The sequence below is a fragment of the Stegastes partitus genome, unplaced genomic scaffold (assembly GCF_000690725.1).
Source record: "Stegastes partitus isolate 25-593 unplaced genomic scaffold, Stegastes_partitus-1.0.2 Scaffold569, whole genome shotgun sequence".
Classification (NCBI taxonomy): Eukaryota; Metazoa; Chordata; class Actinopteri; family Pomacentridae; genus Stegastes; species Stegastes partitus.
Window position 1 is genome coordinate 126,677 of NW_007578300.1, and position 17,074 is coordinate 143,750.

Genomic DNA, 17,074 nt, shown 5'->3' on the forward strand with positions numbered 1-17,074 from the left:
TGTGTGTGTGTGTGTGTGTGTGTGTGTGTGTGTGTCATAGTGTGAGTGAGTCAGTGACTTTGCACAAACCGATGGAGGAAACTGTTCAGTTTGACATCAGCGGTTCATTTATGACCAGCACATGGTCACACACCGCTACACACTGAACCGCACAGAGAAACACACAACCCAAGTCTTTGTCTCTCTCTCACACTCTGTCAGGAGGGGTGTGTGTGTGTGTGTGTGTGTGTGTGTGTGTGTGTGTGTGTGGTTTCCACCCCCTACCGGCTGTGTTATAAGTTATGAACAAACCTGTGACAGTGAATCCTCAGACCTCTGCAGGGATTCATCACACACACACACACACACACACACACACACAGTGCCTCTGAGCTGTGTGTCCAGGTGTCGTACTACACCTGTACCTGCAGTCAGAGCAGGGCCCCGTTCCAGTCCTCTCCTCCTCCTCCTCCTCCCTGCACCGTCTCCGTGGCGTCCAGCTCCTGAGCTTTCCTGCTTGATGCTTCCTTGTTTTACAAGCAGAGAGTTGTTTAAAATGAAATGAAATGAAAAATACTTTATTTATCCCAGAAATTCAATGTTTCAATTAAACACTTTTAGAAGCTCTTTGAATCCTTGGACACTTGGAGAACATCTACCAAATAGTAATGAAATGTTTCAGCATGTGTGGCAGTAGAGCTACACAGTTATAATAATAATGATGATGATAATCTGTTTAAAGCAGGATTGAAAAATGCTGAATAATTGATTCTTTAAAATCAAATCAAATCAAATATCCATCCATCCATTATCTACACAGCGCTTAATCCTCACCAGGGTCATGGGGGGCGGAGCCTAACCCAGCTGACTCAGGGTGAAGGCAGGTTCACCTGGACAGGTAACCAGTCTATCACAGGGCTACACTTAGAGACAGACAACCAAGCACACCATCAAATAAAATAGAAATAGTTAAATTACACACAGACAACAGTCTTATTTACATGTTCGCTGTATTAAAGGACCTGTACATAGTGTCCACATCAGAACCCTGTGTGTACGTGTTCTGACCCATTCTTTACGCCGTGTCGCTGTGAAGCTGCAGCAGGACCTGTCGCGTCCGATCACCTGACTGCTTCTTCAGCCTCCCTTCCAGTAGTTTGTTCAGATGTGTTAATGCGCTCTGTGAGGGTGAAATGTTATCCTGGCTGAGAGAAGCTACGACCAGAACTGTGAACATCAGACCTCACTGAGGACTTTGGGCCATCATCCCTCCTCCAGGTCCACACAGTGGTACCGGCCTCCGGGCCTCATGGCAGCTCTGCAGCAGCTGCTCTCCTTCCCCGCTTCATGTCGTGAAGGTTTTTCCAGTCCTGCTTTCTTCCTGTCTGCCTTCACCACCCTTGAGTTTTTATTTTTTATGACTGACTTGTTCTCCTCAGAGGCAGAAGACGTGTAGCTGATGGCTGAAGGTCACCAGAGGTCACACATCAGCAGTCTGATGGGTAGACGCTACAGCAGGGACACCGAGTCCTCCTCACGCTGTGGATGACTCACAGCTGAACTTTGGTCGAGACCCACCTACAGCTCAGGTCTTAGCAAAACAACACACACTCCTGCTGAGCTGAGGCAGAAGTTAGGAAGAGACGGTGCTTCCTGGTGGAGCCTGTCTGCTGCCCTGAAGCCAAAGCTGGTGACGTGCTCCTCTGGCAGTGCAGTCCGTGTGTTGTTTGTGTGTCACAGCGTCACTAGTGAAGCTGTGGGTGGTGATCGGTGTGTTTATTAGCAGCCCATCACCTGCATGGTCTCAGTGGTGCCAGAAAGTGAAGAGAAGCGTTTGTTGACCGTTGCCACCGTGTTCATCAGACTTCATTCAGAAGCGACCGTGCGTACAGCTCACAGGGCTTCACACGCCGCGCTTTGTGCCGGCACCGGGAACCGGGTCGAGACGTTCACGTTTTCACTGGCTTCAGTGGTTCTTGATGGTCGTAGTTTGTAGTGTTTTGTTTTTATCCTTAACTTGGGGACAAAACTCAGAGTTAGTCCACCTATAGTCTCACACACAAAATGTTTAGTTTCAGCCGGTATAGATAATTATTGATCATATTTAATGACCTGTGTTTGGTTCTACCTCCACGTGAGCCTCCTGATCAGCTGTATGTAAGAACTTCATGTTAACACGGTGACGTACAGAAAGCCTGGCACAGTTTCATTATCAGAGGTTTTCATATTCTAGCCCGGTTTGGGTTGGCTCCTACAACTGGACCGGGCTTCATTAAATGTGTTGATAGCTGGTGTTTGTGTCGCTGGTGCCTTCACTCTGCTTTATGGCCTCGGCTCGGTCTGGAGCCTCTCATATAGTCCACAGTGACTCTATAAACCGGCTGCTCTTATCTGTCCACGTGGTCCCAGGTGGCCGAGGAGGCCTCCCGGGCCGCTGGTTCAGTCAGAAGAAGGGTTTCCTGAGCGTTACCAAGAGAACCTTCACATGCAGAACTACACTTAGCTGTGGACTGGATGATGTCCTGACCGGACCCAGACTCACCGTGTGCCACAGTCAGATTACGTCATCTTACTGTTCACTGTTTTACACATATTTGTGTTTTTGGTTTGTTTGTTTTGTGTTTTTCTAACGTTACTGCTTCTCAACATATTTTCTCTGTTAACTTACAGATTCTCTGACAGTTTGTTTTAAAATCTGTCTTATTGGTCAGACTTCAGTACAGTGATGCACTTTATTCCTTTTACATACAGAAGATATGATCCAGGCTGAGAGAAACAAACGCTATCAGTCAGACCTGTTGTCTGAGACACAAATCTGACTTCTGCTGATATGAGCTCGCTCGTCGTCACTCTGCTGAGGTCGCTGGTAGTGCTGCTCATAAAGTGTGCATGTGGGTTTTATTTCTAGCATGTGACACGACACGAGGTCAGCGTTTGTTTCCTGACGTCGTCCATGGGTGGCGCTGCAGCAGGAAGCTGCTCACAGAGCTCGAGCAGCTTCAGTGTCGTTGTTTTTGACGCCTGCAGCAGGTTTTATTGCAGATCCACAGACAAAGTAGGAGTCTGATCAAACATGAGAAGGCCTGGCTCTGGCCTTGATTCTCTGCAGTAGAACCTCAGCAGCCACAGTGGGCCACGGTGGTCTGGTTTCATACGGCCAGGGTCGGTGCCGTGTGCTGGTCTGAGTGTTTGAGGCCGTGCTGTCGCTGCAGATCTGGCAGAACGGGTCGGACCGGAGCACCGGCAGGCTTCACACCTCTCACGCCTGTCCTCCGCCTCCCTCTGCTTCTATTCTTTGTCTCGTCCCTCCCCCGAGCCTCCCTTCAAACGAAAGCAGTCATGCAGCAGCGTGGACGCTGCAGTCGGCCCTCGGCGTGCTCGCCGGGCGCGTATGAGGTTTGTGTAAGAGCTCGTGTTGCAGGCGAATATCTGACCCCGGCGGATCTCACATACACACAGCCGACCATATGGTGAGAGGTGATTAGCATCCCTCTAAGTCCGCTGATGTGCTTTAAGTGGCAGCTTTAACCTTCTGCATCGAGGGTCAGACGTGGAGTCGATGTGCTGTACAGCCTCTGTGGAGCAGATGATGCAGGAATGTAGAACCTCCGGGTTGTTTATCGGTTTGTTTCTGGCTTCGTTGCCAGTTCAGCAGAACACCCAGAGGCCTCTGGCCAGTGACGGTGTGCTCCTCTTTCGGCACCAGGTTGTCCTTGAGTCCGGCGTCTGACCTCTGACTGCTCAGCGATCGGTGCTAGAAGCCCGTGGCTGCTCTGAGCAGGTGTGACTGAGTCCAACTGGACAAATCTGGACCAGAACATTTCAGCAAATGGAGTCGTGTCTTTTAAAACACGCGTTTAATAAGCGTGTCCCCACTCTTCAGCGCTGACATGTGGAAGGAGCGTCCTGTTGTGGAGACATGTTGTCACTCTTTGCTCAGTTTCTGCTGAAGAATCAACAGACGTCCATGAAACACAGAGAAAGCACCAGAGTCCGTCAGCTGGTGGGTCCAGAACAGACCCAAAGGTGTCTGACCTGCACACACATGACCACACTGTCCTTTCACTCCTTCATGAGACTTGTGTACATGTGATTGGCTACTTTCTCTCTTGGTTTTGCTGCTCTGATTGGACCAGTGTGTGCAGACAGGCGACCAATCACACAGCGCTGGACGGTCAGTCATCTGAGTGGACAGGCGCTCACTGTTAATCAGTAATCCGTACGCAGGTGTTGGTTCTGAAAGGTGAGGAGTCCAATGACCATAAACGAGTCGTCTGAAAAGTCTCTGAGTGTTTTCCTCTCCTGTGGCTCAGGCGGTAGAGCGGGTCGGTCGGTGATCAGAAGGTCGGCGGTTCGATTCCTGTAACCTGTGTCCTGGTCGACGTGTCCTTGTCCAACACACTCCACCACCTGCCTGGTGTGGATGGGTGGTTGTTGAGGTGGTCGGAGGGCAGTCTTCCCCCCCCCCCCCAGGGCAGCTGAGGCTACAGCCGGAGATACCACCACCAGGCTCAGTGTAAATCAGTCATTATTATTCTGTCCCGTTTCACCCACTGTGGGCTCATGTCTCACTGCAGTATGGAGCCTCTGTGGGAGCAGCTCCATCCTGGCTAGAAGCAGAGGGGACGCTCACGTGTGTTTATTGTTGCAGTGTGACGGTTATAACGCCATAAATCATCACAACCATGAACAGAAGGAACTGTAGGGATTTCAACTTCCCAACAGTCCTTAAAGTAGTCGTGTGTCCATCAGGACATGGACCACGTCTCAGCTTAAAATCAGGATAATTCCCTTCATTCTACAGGTCTTATTAAAAAATCACCCAGTATGAGGAGTTTGCAGTGACCAGAAACCAACAGAACCCAGTCACAGGACAGACATCCTGGGACTTTTGGTGGAATGAGGCTGAAATGCAGGCAGCGTTCAGACTGAGCAGATAGAGGACCAGTATGGAACCAGCTCACATGTACGTAGTGTAGAGGTGGTTTCCTCCACTGGGAGCACATGTGTACCTCCAGTCCGTATAAATATAGCCGTGAACGGGCTGTTTGCAATGAAAAATGAACCCACAGTGAATAAAAATGTGACGTCTTGGAGTTTAAAGTTCAGCTCAGTGCACATGGTGCAGTTCTAGGAGATGGTGTGAGCGGGATTCTGCAGAGTTTATGATGGAAGTGAAGCACTGGCACTCCCCCGTCTCCTCTCCTGTAATAATCAGGCTTCTATGCTGGCACGCACCCTGAAATAGCTGGAGGGACGGCCATACCAGGTGATGGACGTACATGCGCTCTGTCTGCTTTATGCACACATGCAGCATAAAGCGTGAGCTTCTCACTGCAACGCTGCTGCAGAACTGCGTTTCAGAGCTGTGTGTTCGGGCTCTAACGCCTCGCTGAGGCTGTACGGAGGCTAAACAGACTTATTACAGTCAGGTGGAGTTTATGTCGTTTAATGTGTCTGAAAGCCTTAAAACTGTCATCACCAGAGTTTCAGGGTTGATGAGCAGCTGGGAGCTCAACCCGAATGTCCAACTGAGCCATCAGTGGGTTCTGCTCCACAGATCAGCCTCAGTGAGTGCTAAGATCACAACAGAGAAACTGGATCTTGGATTTAGACCCTGAGCTGATTGTTCTAGTTTAGCTGCACCGTCTGGCTCTCTTTTATTTTACCACCTGTTGTGCTGCCATCAGCCGGTCCCTGAGCGGGGGGATGGGGGGACGGAGGGATGGAGGGGACGGAGGACGGCGTGGATTAACTGTGCTGTGTTGTTGCTGCAGTTCACACATTCCAGCGGGCCGATCCGGGCCAGCTCTGAACCAACACAGAGGCCTTGTCCACCCCTCTGTCCTGTCGTCCCTGCAGCTCCCTCTCTGGGCTCCTGTTTCCTCCGGTTTTAGTTCCTACAGAGAACCTCCCGTTCTCCTCGGTCATCACGTCGGCCCTCCGCTGGTCTTAGCTGTGACTGTGTTCGGCTGAGAGCTCAGCAGGATCACGCCGAGGCCAAAGTAAACATGTTTCCTCCCACCAGTGAGCCAGAGTCTCTCCAGAGACCAATAAACACAGTATAGCAGCCTGATTCCACCTGGGGCTGCACCGCCCTCTAGAGGCCAAACTGTGTCGCTTCATGAAAACTGAAAGTCAGGCTTACGAGGCACAAAGTTAATCTGCATCTGTTTTGTTTATTTTTAGTCTGATTCCTGCTGGGTGTGTTTGTTTCTCGCTGCCATATAAAGTCCTGCTGCATCGCTGTGGAGGCGAGGAGCTCACCTGAGCTCAAACATGCCTTTCATGCAGTACAACAGAAGTATAACACAGTGAGGTATAAAAAATAACAACAAAACTTAGATTTCTGTCATTAGTTTATTTTACAAAAATACAAAAAAATGTAATCAACATTACATTTTTTCCAAGTGCCCACACTTAACCCTGAAAACCATGACTGAATATACGACTGCGTGTCCGGCTGGTCTTCTTGGTGCTTTGTGCAGAGACCCGGTCTACAGCCCATCTCAGCCACGTGAGTCTGTCGTGGCTTCCTGGTTGAGATCAGGGCCGCAGAGTTTTACAGAATGTGAATAAACCAAGCAACTTCCTTTTAAACATATGAGAAGTAGAATAAACTAATGTCCATGAATGCCACAATGTGAAGCTTATTGTTGGTTGTTTTCTGGACGGAGACGTGTGAGGTTTGCTGATGGATCACTGGAGGTCAAAAATCTGCCGAGTTTCTCTGTTTTTAGTTTCTTATCAGGATGTTATTTTGGCATTTCTTTCAAAGGAAACCTGCCTTTTATGTCTGCTGGCAGGTTCTGGGATTGAGAGGGTTGGATAAGATGTGTGAACATTTGTTGGGTCGGACCACAGATATCAGGATGTGATTTATTTCGGACCACAGATATCAGGATGTGATTTATTTCGTGATCGTACATGATGAAGGGAACACGTTTGGCTTTTGAACTGCTGATATGTGACATCTAAAGACGTCACTTTGGACTCTTAAAACGCACGTTTTTCTTATTTTCTAGCATTTTATAACCAGAACAATCCGTCAAACCATGTTTGCAGCGTTAGTTGTGTTCTGATGGAGGCTGAGGATCAGATGTCATTGTTCACCCTGAAGGAGCCGATTGGCCGCCTCCGTCACATGACCAGATGTGTCGCCGCTCTGTCGTTTTCATTCGTCCTGATGTTTCATAGACTGAAGTGACTAATGAGAACCAAAGAGTTGTTTTCCTGTCTGAAACGCACGGCACTGGGTGAGCAGGAGAAACGTCACCTGAACTAAATGAACACAAACAGCTTTCATCACACGGCGTCCATGTTTCTGTGGATCCATCAGGGTCGAGTGGAGGTGGAGGCGGGGAACGAGAACATGAAGTTTGAGACCGGACCTTTCTCCTTCTATGGTGTCATGGCGCTGAGTGCTCCCACCCTGGGTGAGTCCAAATACCCTGCTCTACTCTATTCTACTCTGCTCTACTGTACTGTACTGTACTCTACTGTACTCTACTCTACTCTATTCTACTCTACTGTACTCTACTCTACTCTATTCTACTCTGCTGTACTCTACTCTACTCTGCTCTACTCTACTGTACTCTACTGTACTCTACTGTTCACTCTGTAAACACATTGACTGTTCATGATGAAGTAATGATTCCCTTTACAGGAGGTGAACTTGTATTGACAGTGCATTTGGGGCGTCCTTAATGCTCCTACTGCCACCTGGTGGGAGTTTCTGTGAATTAAAGCCCTTTTCAGTCATCAGATATGTTCAGACAAACTCCTGCACGCCATCTAACCTGCAGACATGAACGTATTAATGCTCCGTTTGTTGCCAGACCTTCATCAGGTCCTTCCAGACCTTCAGCAGCCGTTTCCCTGATGAAGGTCCAGCGCCGAAACGTTGCACTAACGTTGCACTGCTAACTTTCTCTTTGTAAGCCAGACAGCGTGCAGCAGTGTGTTGGACACACTCGTCCCTCCTCTGCACCTGCCTCACAGCACAGATGTGCAAGGAGCTGCTTTGGGTTGAAACCAAGCCGTGGGAGGTGCAGCAGGTGACATGCCCAGAGGTCCAGATGTGGCCGTGGTAACAGGAGGGAGTGCACGTCTGAGGAGGGCTGCAGGATGTTCAGTTCAGTCTGAGTTCCTGAACCGTCTGCAGTGAGCACGGTTTATTTAGGAACATCGATAACATAGCTGTAGTGACCTGTAAGTAAAACAGAGCCTAAAAACACCACAGCACAAGGATCAGCTAAAAACAAGGTCAATTCAAACTAACAGGCAACAAGCAGCACAGAGAGAGGCTCAGGCTTCATGAACGGGCCTGGCCTACCGTACACGGGTTAGCCTGTACACGGGCTAGCCTCTATATGGTTTATCTGTATACGGTTTACATTTCATTATGGGATGTTCAACCTCGGTTTTCTGTTTTGTCGGTCACAGATCAGTGGACAGCGTAATAATGGAGATGAAACAGCTGTAAATGAAACCTCACCTGTAGGCAGATGGGTTAAAATGCATCCAAACAGCACCATCTGGTGGACAGTTTCAAACACTACACGTAGTAAAAGATGCAGCCTCAGAAGCTCCGTATGAAACAGCATGTGTTCACTCACCAGCCACTTTGTGCACCTGTGAGGTCTGATGCAGTCCAGTACAACACCTGTACTGTGATATATTTTGCTGCACATGGTCCAGAAATGTTTTAAAAAACCAAATAAATCAGATCGGCAGAAGAACGACTCCTGATTGGTTTACCAGGTTAAACATGGACACAGCGAGGAGCTCCTTCTGTCTGACCACCTTCACCTGGAGGTCGGGAAACGCCCAAAGCAGAGACTGACAGCAGTTTGTGCCACGACGAACCCCGAATATGACGTAAATAGAAAGACAGGAATGTCCTCCTCCCAGCACTCGTCTTTCCTCTGTCGTGTTTTCCTGTTGGTCTAACGCTCAGCAGCTTTCTCTCCTCCAGGGTCTCCAGGCAGAGAGACGGAGATCTGTGAAGCATGATCTGTTCATTCTCATGTCCTCCCATCCTCCGTCAGCCTCACTTCTCTCATTTCATCTGTCGTCCGGTTGATCAAACTTTCTGACAACAGCTCCCCTCACGTCCAGACACGGTTCCCTGACGTGGTGCTGTTTCAGTGGAGCAGAACCTGTCCGTGGTTTGTTTGCATGTCGCCGCCCGGCCAGAAGCAGATCTGTCTCCTTGTCTCTCACCGACTGTCCCTCCATCTCCTCCATCTCCCTCCATCCCTGTTCCCCATCACCTGCTCCTCCGACCTTCTCTCCTCTCAGTGGCTGCACCTCGTCCTCGCCTCCTCTCCTTTAAGAGGTTTTCTCTGTTCTCTCGGTTGCCAGGTAAACGCCGGCATGTCTGGGTCCTTTAACACTGAGGACAGGCGGGCTCGGGGTGGGCGGGTCTGACTGGGTGGGCCTGGTTCCTGTTGCTGTGCATGCTGGGTGAATCTATGCTTCATGACAGGGGCAGGAAATCGCTCCTGCGCTGCTCTCTGTGGCTGAAACAGTGGATGATAGGAGGCACTCTTACATCCTGAGCACCTGGATCAGCGACGGTTTAAACTTTTCCAGTCACATCCAGAAGTCCAGCAGCAGCAGCAGCAGCAGCTCTGTTCTCCTCCCTGTGATTCAGTGTAGATCCACCCTCTGAGGACAGCAGAGAGCAACAGGACGGCAGCTGCTTTCTGGCAAATAAGCTCTTTGTTTACCCACAACAGCGCCCTTCACATCTGTTCATACTGAGTCAGCATTTTGTCTGCAGAGCAGGTGAGCAGGAGGCAGCGAGGAGGCGATGAACCGTGTGCTCCTGATGTAGGTCATGTTGAGGTTCATCTGCTTGGACTCACGATGAGCTCCTCCCTGGTTACTGGGCGTTACTGGGATGTTACAGGCGTTATTACTGCAGGTTTGTTGTAGAAATGTGACACTTTTGGTCATTAATGTCAGATTTAAGGCTCCCACGTTTAATTTTAAGACTTAGCTAATGCAGTCAAGGGATCCAGTTGACAATAAGATGATCTCTAACATAACGTCTGGTATTTTTTAAAGCCTGACATGAAACAGTAAAACCTGGTGCAGTGGTGGTTTCATAACCGTCCAGCAGTGATTTTCAGAAACTAGTTGACAGCTAAGCATTAATACACACTGCACCTGACCATGCATACCGTTCAGCTTAAATACAAAATGAGCACGTGAGTCATGTGAGCATTCAGCCTGGTGTAGAGCTAGCAGCAGCCGGCTGTGAACACGCTGACATTTACTCTAAGGGCTCCTAACATGGAGCTCTGTGGGGACGCCAGCCTACCTGTCAGATGCTGTTATTGGTCAGCGTGTTGATGTACCACACTCACATTATGACAGTCAATGAACCGTTCAGTAGTTTTTTAAAGCCGTGGTTTTGGTATCTGTTGCCTGTGATGGGGACAGTGAAGCTCAGTGAAGTCGTCTCTCTGAGAACCAGTTCTACAGACCAACGATGAACATCAGCACAGTGAGCAGATGACTGGGTACCAAAAGTCATTCTGAAGCCCAAAGAGAACATCAATCTGGCTGTTTGTTACACATTCAGTCCAATCAGATGTTGCTGTTGGTTATGTTCTTCTGAGGTCTGAATGACTGATGTTGACCCTAAAGAGGCCCCACTACAGTAAATGATGTTCTGGTTCTAAGGTATAAACCAGGCTGGCTTTATGAGGATAAAGTGTCTCTAACGTGTTTTATTCTTGATGGAACCGGTTTAAGCGTAACAGAAACTTCAGGTCTGGAAAAAGGACAAAGGTGATAATACAGCCGTGACTCCATAATCGACCCTGAACAATCCTAAACCTGCTGTCTGACAGGTTTGTAGGAAAAACCAGCAGAACCCATAAAAACAGCCTTAACATAGCGACAGCCTTGGATTGTGACTCCGACATGACATTTAATGTCACCAATCAGGATGACGGCGTATTATCTGACTGAACAATCCCACAGATTGGCTACGTTCACACTGCAGGACTTGATGCTCAATGAGGATTTCTTTGTGACTTCCTTCACGTTTCCACTTCAATGCGACTTGTATGTGATCTGCTGTGTGAACTTCATACGAGCCAAAAGTGTCCCGCATGCGCAGAAGAGGACACGACGACGTCACACGCAGCGAGCGTGCTCAGTGTTTATGGAAGTAAACATGGATGGTAACGGTGGAGCGTATCTGCCACTCCCCCGCCGCCACCGATGGAGGAAACAGAAGTGTGAGCGCTAACTAAACTAGCATCAGCAGCCAAGTACTGCCTGTGTGTTCTGGACACTTCCACCCCGTCAGAGTGCTGCCCCGGGGTGGAAGTGGTCAGAACGTACACAAACCGGTCAGTTAGGCTGAAGTCCAGCGATGCGTAGTGTTCTAACAGCACACTAGTTATTATAACAACTATGAACAATAATGAACAACTAATGAGCCTTCCAGCATCAAGCCCTCCTCGTATCTGGACCTCCGTCTGGACAATCCCACAGCCTTGATATCCGACATAAAGAAGGTTTTACATTTAGTGTCGGGTTATCGAGTCACGGCTGTACTGGGTTCAGAGCTCTTCGGTTCTGTGTAACCATGAAGGAGACACACTAAGAGGAGGACATTAGGGAAAGACAGCTGATTATTTAGTGTAGAAGCAGGTTGGAGTGATTAAATACCAGAAGACAGACGTGGAGATGTGCCTCTGTGGAGACACGTCTGTTAGGGGTTGGACAGAGCTGAGGCGTTGCTGTGCAGGTGGACTCTTACAGAAGACGACAGTATGAACACATGCAGAAGGAAGCCAGAGAACACGCTGTTGGAAAGGGAAGAACCCTGCTCAAGGAGTTTATCTGCCAAAAAGTCCGAGCTGTTCCTAAACTGGTGGGGACGCGACTTTTCTAAGATTAAAGGACGGGACAACATCCGGAGACGGCCTCCAGAGCTCAGGCTGCCTGGTCTCTGGATGCATCCCAGTAGCTTCACATGGGTTCTTCCTCAGCTTGTTTCTCACCACTATCTGCTCATAGGATTCTGTGACGGCTCCTGCATTAAAAACGATGAAGAGGAGAGCACTGGAGAAGCTACTGAGATGCAGCCTCTTCCTGCCTGATGTTGTCCTTTCCGTCGCCATGACGACGTAGTTTAGAGCCTGGTGGTGAATAGACTGAAGAGCATTAACCGCTGTACAGGCCTGTAGTCTCTGGAGCACCACCAGCCATTTATACAACTAATGTCTGACCAGAGCCCAGCTCCACCTGTAATCCCAGCTCCACCTGTAATCCCAGCTCCACCTGTAATCCCAGCTCCACCTGTAAAACTCTGATGTGAGTGAGGATTGCTGTTGGGTTCCCATCACTTCTCTACTTTAGCTTTACAAACACTAACTCACGCTGCCAGTACGAGGTCACACGTAGAAGTGAGTTCCTCTAAAACCTGCACCTGGTGTGATTTAAAGATCCAGTAGGCGACTCTTCTTTACAGGATCCTGGTCCAGACGGTTATGGTCGTAGAAACAATGCAGTCAGTCGCTGTGGTCTGCTGTCTTTCAGCCACAGGGACACAAAGCGAGACTTTAAGTTCATTTGTTTTTATTCATTTTACATTTGTGCTGGACAGTGTGGAGCGTGACTGAAGTGTTTCACCAGAAGGAAGCCACTGTGACCTCCTGACACTGCACTATAATGATACGCATTTACATCCCAATGACATGTTGTCGTTCCGTGTGATTGGCCCGTGAACCAGGCCTTCATGGTGTGCTGTATCAGAGCGTTCTACAAGTGTTCACATCCTTTCCTTCAGTCCAGCAGAGGGAAGTGCTGCATCTCAGGAGAAGTCATCCAGTGCACAGTAAAGGAAAAGTGGTGCTGAGGTGTTGTGTTCCACCTGGTTGGTTGTAACAGTGAAGCATCAGTGTGCCGGCTGCAGGCGGCGCCGCCCGACCCGTCCACCACATGATTCATGTGAGACCAAAGAGAGAGGCTCAACTTCTCTGATGTTGGATTTCTGGTGAGATGCTGAATCACTTTAACATCTGATGACATAAAACCAGGAAGCGTCTCTGCTCGTAGTCTGACGGACGTGAAGGTTCTGATAGCAGTGAGGACGGTCCAGTCACCTGCCTGTTTCCCAGCACATGTAAACTACACACCTGTTATCCAGTGTAAAGTCCACTTTGTGCTCGTTCCGTCAGCACCAGGAGGCCCGTTCTGTTCTGCCTGCATGGTGTCAAGCTTCAATCAAACCAGCGTTTCTCCAGAATCTGCAGCATTGTCTTCACAGCTGGTGTTTAGTTATGAGGAGCCTGAAGCCGATCAGGACCGGTGATGGAAACGGTCTCTCTGGTAGAACTCAGAACCGTCGCAGTGAGTTAAAGATGCGACCCGAAAGCCTGAACAAGCACCAGGAGCTGTGGTTGAGTTTTGCAGGCGTGTTCATGGTGCTGACAGGTGTGGATGGAGCACTGACCATCACGTGGACCACAGCCGGCTGTTACTCTGCAGCAGCTGCTCACAGGTCTGACCACGCCACCGTGGGCGGGCGAGCTCGGCATATCTGGAGCTGTCAGACCGTCCAGCTGTGTTTGGGCTTCGACGGCAAGCCAGAGGTCGGCTGTGACTCCTTCAGCTGTGTTAATGATGAGCGTAAACGCTTGTAGATGACGGAGGAGCATCCACCAGGCTTCTGTTAGTGACCAGATTTACAGCATGTGGACGAGGAAAGCATGACGTTAAGCTGACAGGATCTAAAGGTTCCTACTGGATCTTCAAAGCTCCCTCTTCACATATCAGCATACTGGATCTGATTTGTTGGCTCTGTGAACTCTAACCACTAACTATCAGACTAGTGTCGCTAACCCTATTAACGAGCCACCTCCATTCCCTGATCGCTAACGCAGTTGACGTGTCCAGGTAAAACAGTTTCCTATGACTCACTGAGGCCCCCTGCTGGAAGACTGACACCTACTGGTAATAATACACTCCTGGTAACGAAGCCTGAGCGTGACGTGTGTGTGTGAGACACATTCCAGAGTGTGTGTGAATGAAAGGAGCATGCCTCAATTAAAAGCAACCTGTCGGCGTGATGACACACGGCGCTGCTCGGTGTTAGTCACCGTGCTGTCAGAGGTGGAAAATAACCAGACAGACCTGTGAGGTGTGATTGTTGTTAACAGCATGACTCAGAGCCACAGAGCAGCAGGGCAGGTGTTCTGATCGGACCGGAAGCTCAGATGAGTCATCTGTTCCACCATCGTTTGTTCCTCTTTTGAGTCACTTTATGAGCAAAATGGGTGAACGTTTGCTTCTAAATATTAATTATTATTTAGGTTGTTTCTGCTTTTCTCAGCTTTACGTAGCCTCACATTTTAATGATTATTCTAAATATTCGGCAGATTGATTAAACATAAAGGTAATGTTCAGCTGAAGCCGTGTATACCCAGCTGTGGATTGTGCTGTCAGACGGCTGTTCTTTATGCTCATACCTGGATCACAGTCTGATCTATGAACACCTTTATATTCCTGTCAGGTTTTAGATCACTGGAGTCGGTGCTGGTGTTGGACAGGAGAGCTTTTCTTTTCTCCTCGTTGTATTCAGTTAGCATCACACCAAACTCAACAGTGCTCGGTTTCCTCAGGAGGCTGAATCAGTCCAGCTTCCACCTCTGTTAACAAGCCTCATGTCAGTCTGCCCCTGCACTGCTCAGCCTTCACTAGAGCTACTGTGGACTGTGTAAACGAGAGGTTTGGCTCATCCAGGACATCCTGGCTCACTGCTTGCTGTGTGAGATGTTTGTGTGTCACTGGTTTCAGGTGTGGGAGATGCACCTCTCTGCTGCTGTGCTCTGATTGGATGAAATAACTCGACATGAACGTCCCTGTTCTCACCATTTGTGTAGCTGTTCCTGTCATTCCTCTGTGAATTTGTTACACCTTGTGCCTCTTCATGTCATCACTGTTAACAAGCATTGGACGCCACGCTGCATCTTGACGTCTCCGTTGGTGTGTCTGCATCGTAGAACCACGACCAGCTTCCTGTAGCAGCAGGACGGCTGGTAGATGTCCCGCTCTGACTCGCTAACAGGAGCGACTGCTAATGACTGTTTCTGTTTGCAGAGTTCCGTTCACCGTCCCACCTCAGCGGCTTGAACCGAACGGCCTCCCTGAGCGGAGCCGACCGGACCGAGTCGCTCTCCGTCAGCGGCAGCAACAGCCAGCTCAACAGCAGCATCCCCTCGCAGCAGTACACGCCCGACTTCTACGTCCGAGCCCTCACCGACCTGCAGTTTGTCAAGGTGGGCTGTAGACCTTCACCCTGATGGTGCTGCAGTGACAGCAGACCACTTTGTGTGGCTGCTGTTACGCCCCATTCAGTGGCTCCTTATGAGGCTTCCTACGGCCTCGTTCCATCTCAGTTCACCCAACGCCTGGCCATCTTTGACTGACTTATTTTATTTTGGTAAATCCATCTTTAACTGACTTGTTTTATTTTGGTAAATATGGGTTGGGTTGACCACATGTAAAATCTGGAGTCAGAATCAGAATAAACTTGATGTATCGCCGAGGGGCAATTAGGAGTCACAGGAACGTTTTTGGTGGGTGTCGTGTCGACCTTTGTGCCATTTCCTTGGCGCCAGTCTGTGGATGATTGAGAGGCCATAACTGGAGACATGATGTAGTCGGCTCACTGAGATGTCCACGTGATCTCCAGTGCTACAACCCTGCTTTGACTGAATAATACAGGACACTAGAAAATACAAACACTTGCAGAAGTCGACGTGGCCCACCTCTTTAGGAATGTTTAGCTCAGAAACTAGTGTCAGCTGTGATTCCAGATTGTACAAGTTTGACTGAATAACTCACAGAAACACATGAGTTGGTCAGATGTGAACTTTTAGAACAAGTCGCTGAAGTGAGGTGGAACGAGCAGCTGGTGACATCACGTCACCCCCGATCTTATCAAGGAGGTATTTGGAAAGAGAAAAGTTCTGTGACTGCAGCTTCTTCGACGTTAATACTTTCTTTGGTTTCGTTCCTGCTCTGTCGCGCTGTGGACGGCTCTGCTCAGGCTCAACAGTAGCTGCATCAGTGTGAGATATCAGCCTGAGGAGCTGTGAGGAGATGTTTCAGGTAGCTAGCAGTGCTAGCCGTTAGCGTAGCCTTAGCCACTGTGAGAGCAGCTAACTTCCTGGTTTGTGGCAGCGGCTTGTGTTTGTTGCTCAGCTGCTGCAGCCTCTGCTTGAGAGACACTAAGGACAGACAGCGAGGAGGCTGCAGACCTGAAGCATCAGGCTGCCCATCGGTCTGTCCCTCCCCAAATGAATGATAATGTGGCTCAGTACACGTTCACCAGATCACAGTGGAATCATTGTTCCTCTCTCTCAGATCACCCGGGCTCAGTACCAGAACGGCCTGATGGCGTCCCGTCTGGACAGCACGCCTCAGTCCCCAGAGAGCGGCCACAACGCCACCCGGCTGGATCAGACGACTCCCCCCGCCACCGCCAACACCACCATCGCGGACCTGGGAGCCGACTCCACCCCGACGGAGAACGGGCCCGACGAGACCACGCTCCTCCTCCTCAACGAGCAGAACTCGCCGCACACAGCCAACCACCACAGCCAGCTGGAGAACAGCGTCTGACCCCGAGCCCATCCTCCACACTCCAGTTTGCACACATGCACTGCTGCGCTCATGTACGCCGAGGAGGGGAGGGTTGGTGTCGGTGTGAGTGGGTGGGAATGCAGGACGAGCCGTGGGACGGCTGACAACAGGCCCAAAGAGACACGCCATGTGCGCACATATTGTGTACATATGCAAGGATCCAGCAAAGCACACACACACTAAACCACACACTGATGAGGCAAAACACCGACGCACGGGTTCAGGCGGGAGCAGCGGTGAGCTGTGAGGAGACAGCCAGCAGCAGTGTGTGCAGCGCGCCGTGCTTTGCCTCATCAGTGTACGGACACACACCACGAGTGTATCGTGGAAGCTCGCCACGTCTCCACCATGAACGGACCATCGCTAACCCCACAGCCCCCTGTGTGTGTGTGTGTGTGTGTGTGTGTGTGTGTGTGTG

At 49.8% G+C, this 17,074-nt stretch overlaps 1 protein-coding gene across 1 annotated transcript in view; it reads left to right on the forward strand.

Moving 5' to 3' along the window:
- The window catches only part of LOC103362337 (metal transporter CNNM4), a 47,561-nt gene extending 30,519 nt beyond the window's left edge, over positions 1-17,042 (forward strand). Inside the window, exons 5-7 of the mRNA XM_008288664.1 lie at positions 7,319-7,415; positions 15,109-15,287; positions 16,378-17,042. Coding sequence (XP_008286886.1) covers positions 7,319-7,415; positions 15,109-15,287; positions 16,378-16,635 — 534 coding nt within the window. The 3' untranslated portion in view covers positions 16,636-17,042. The remainder of the gene's footprint in view (positions 1-7,318; positions 7,416-15,108; positions 15,288-16,377) is intronic.
- Positions 17,043-17,074: the final 32 nt, after the last annotated feature.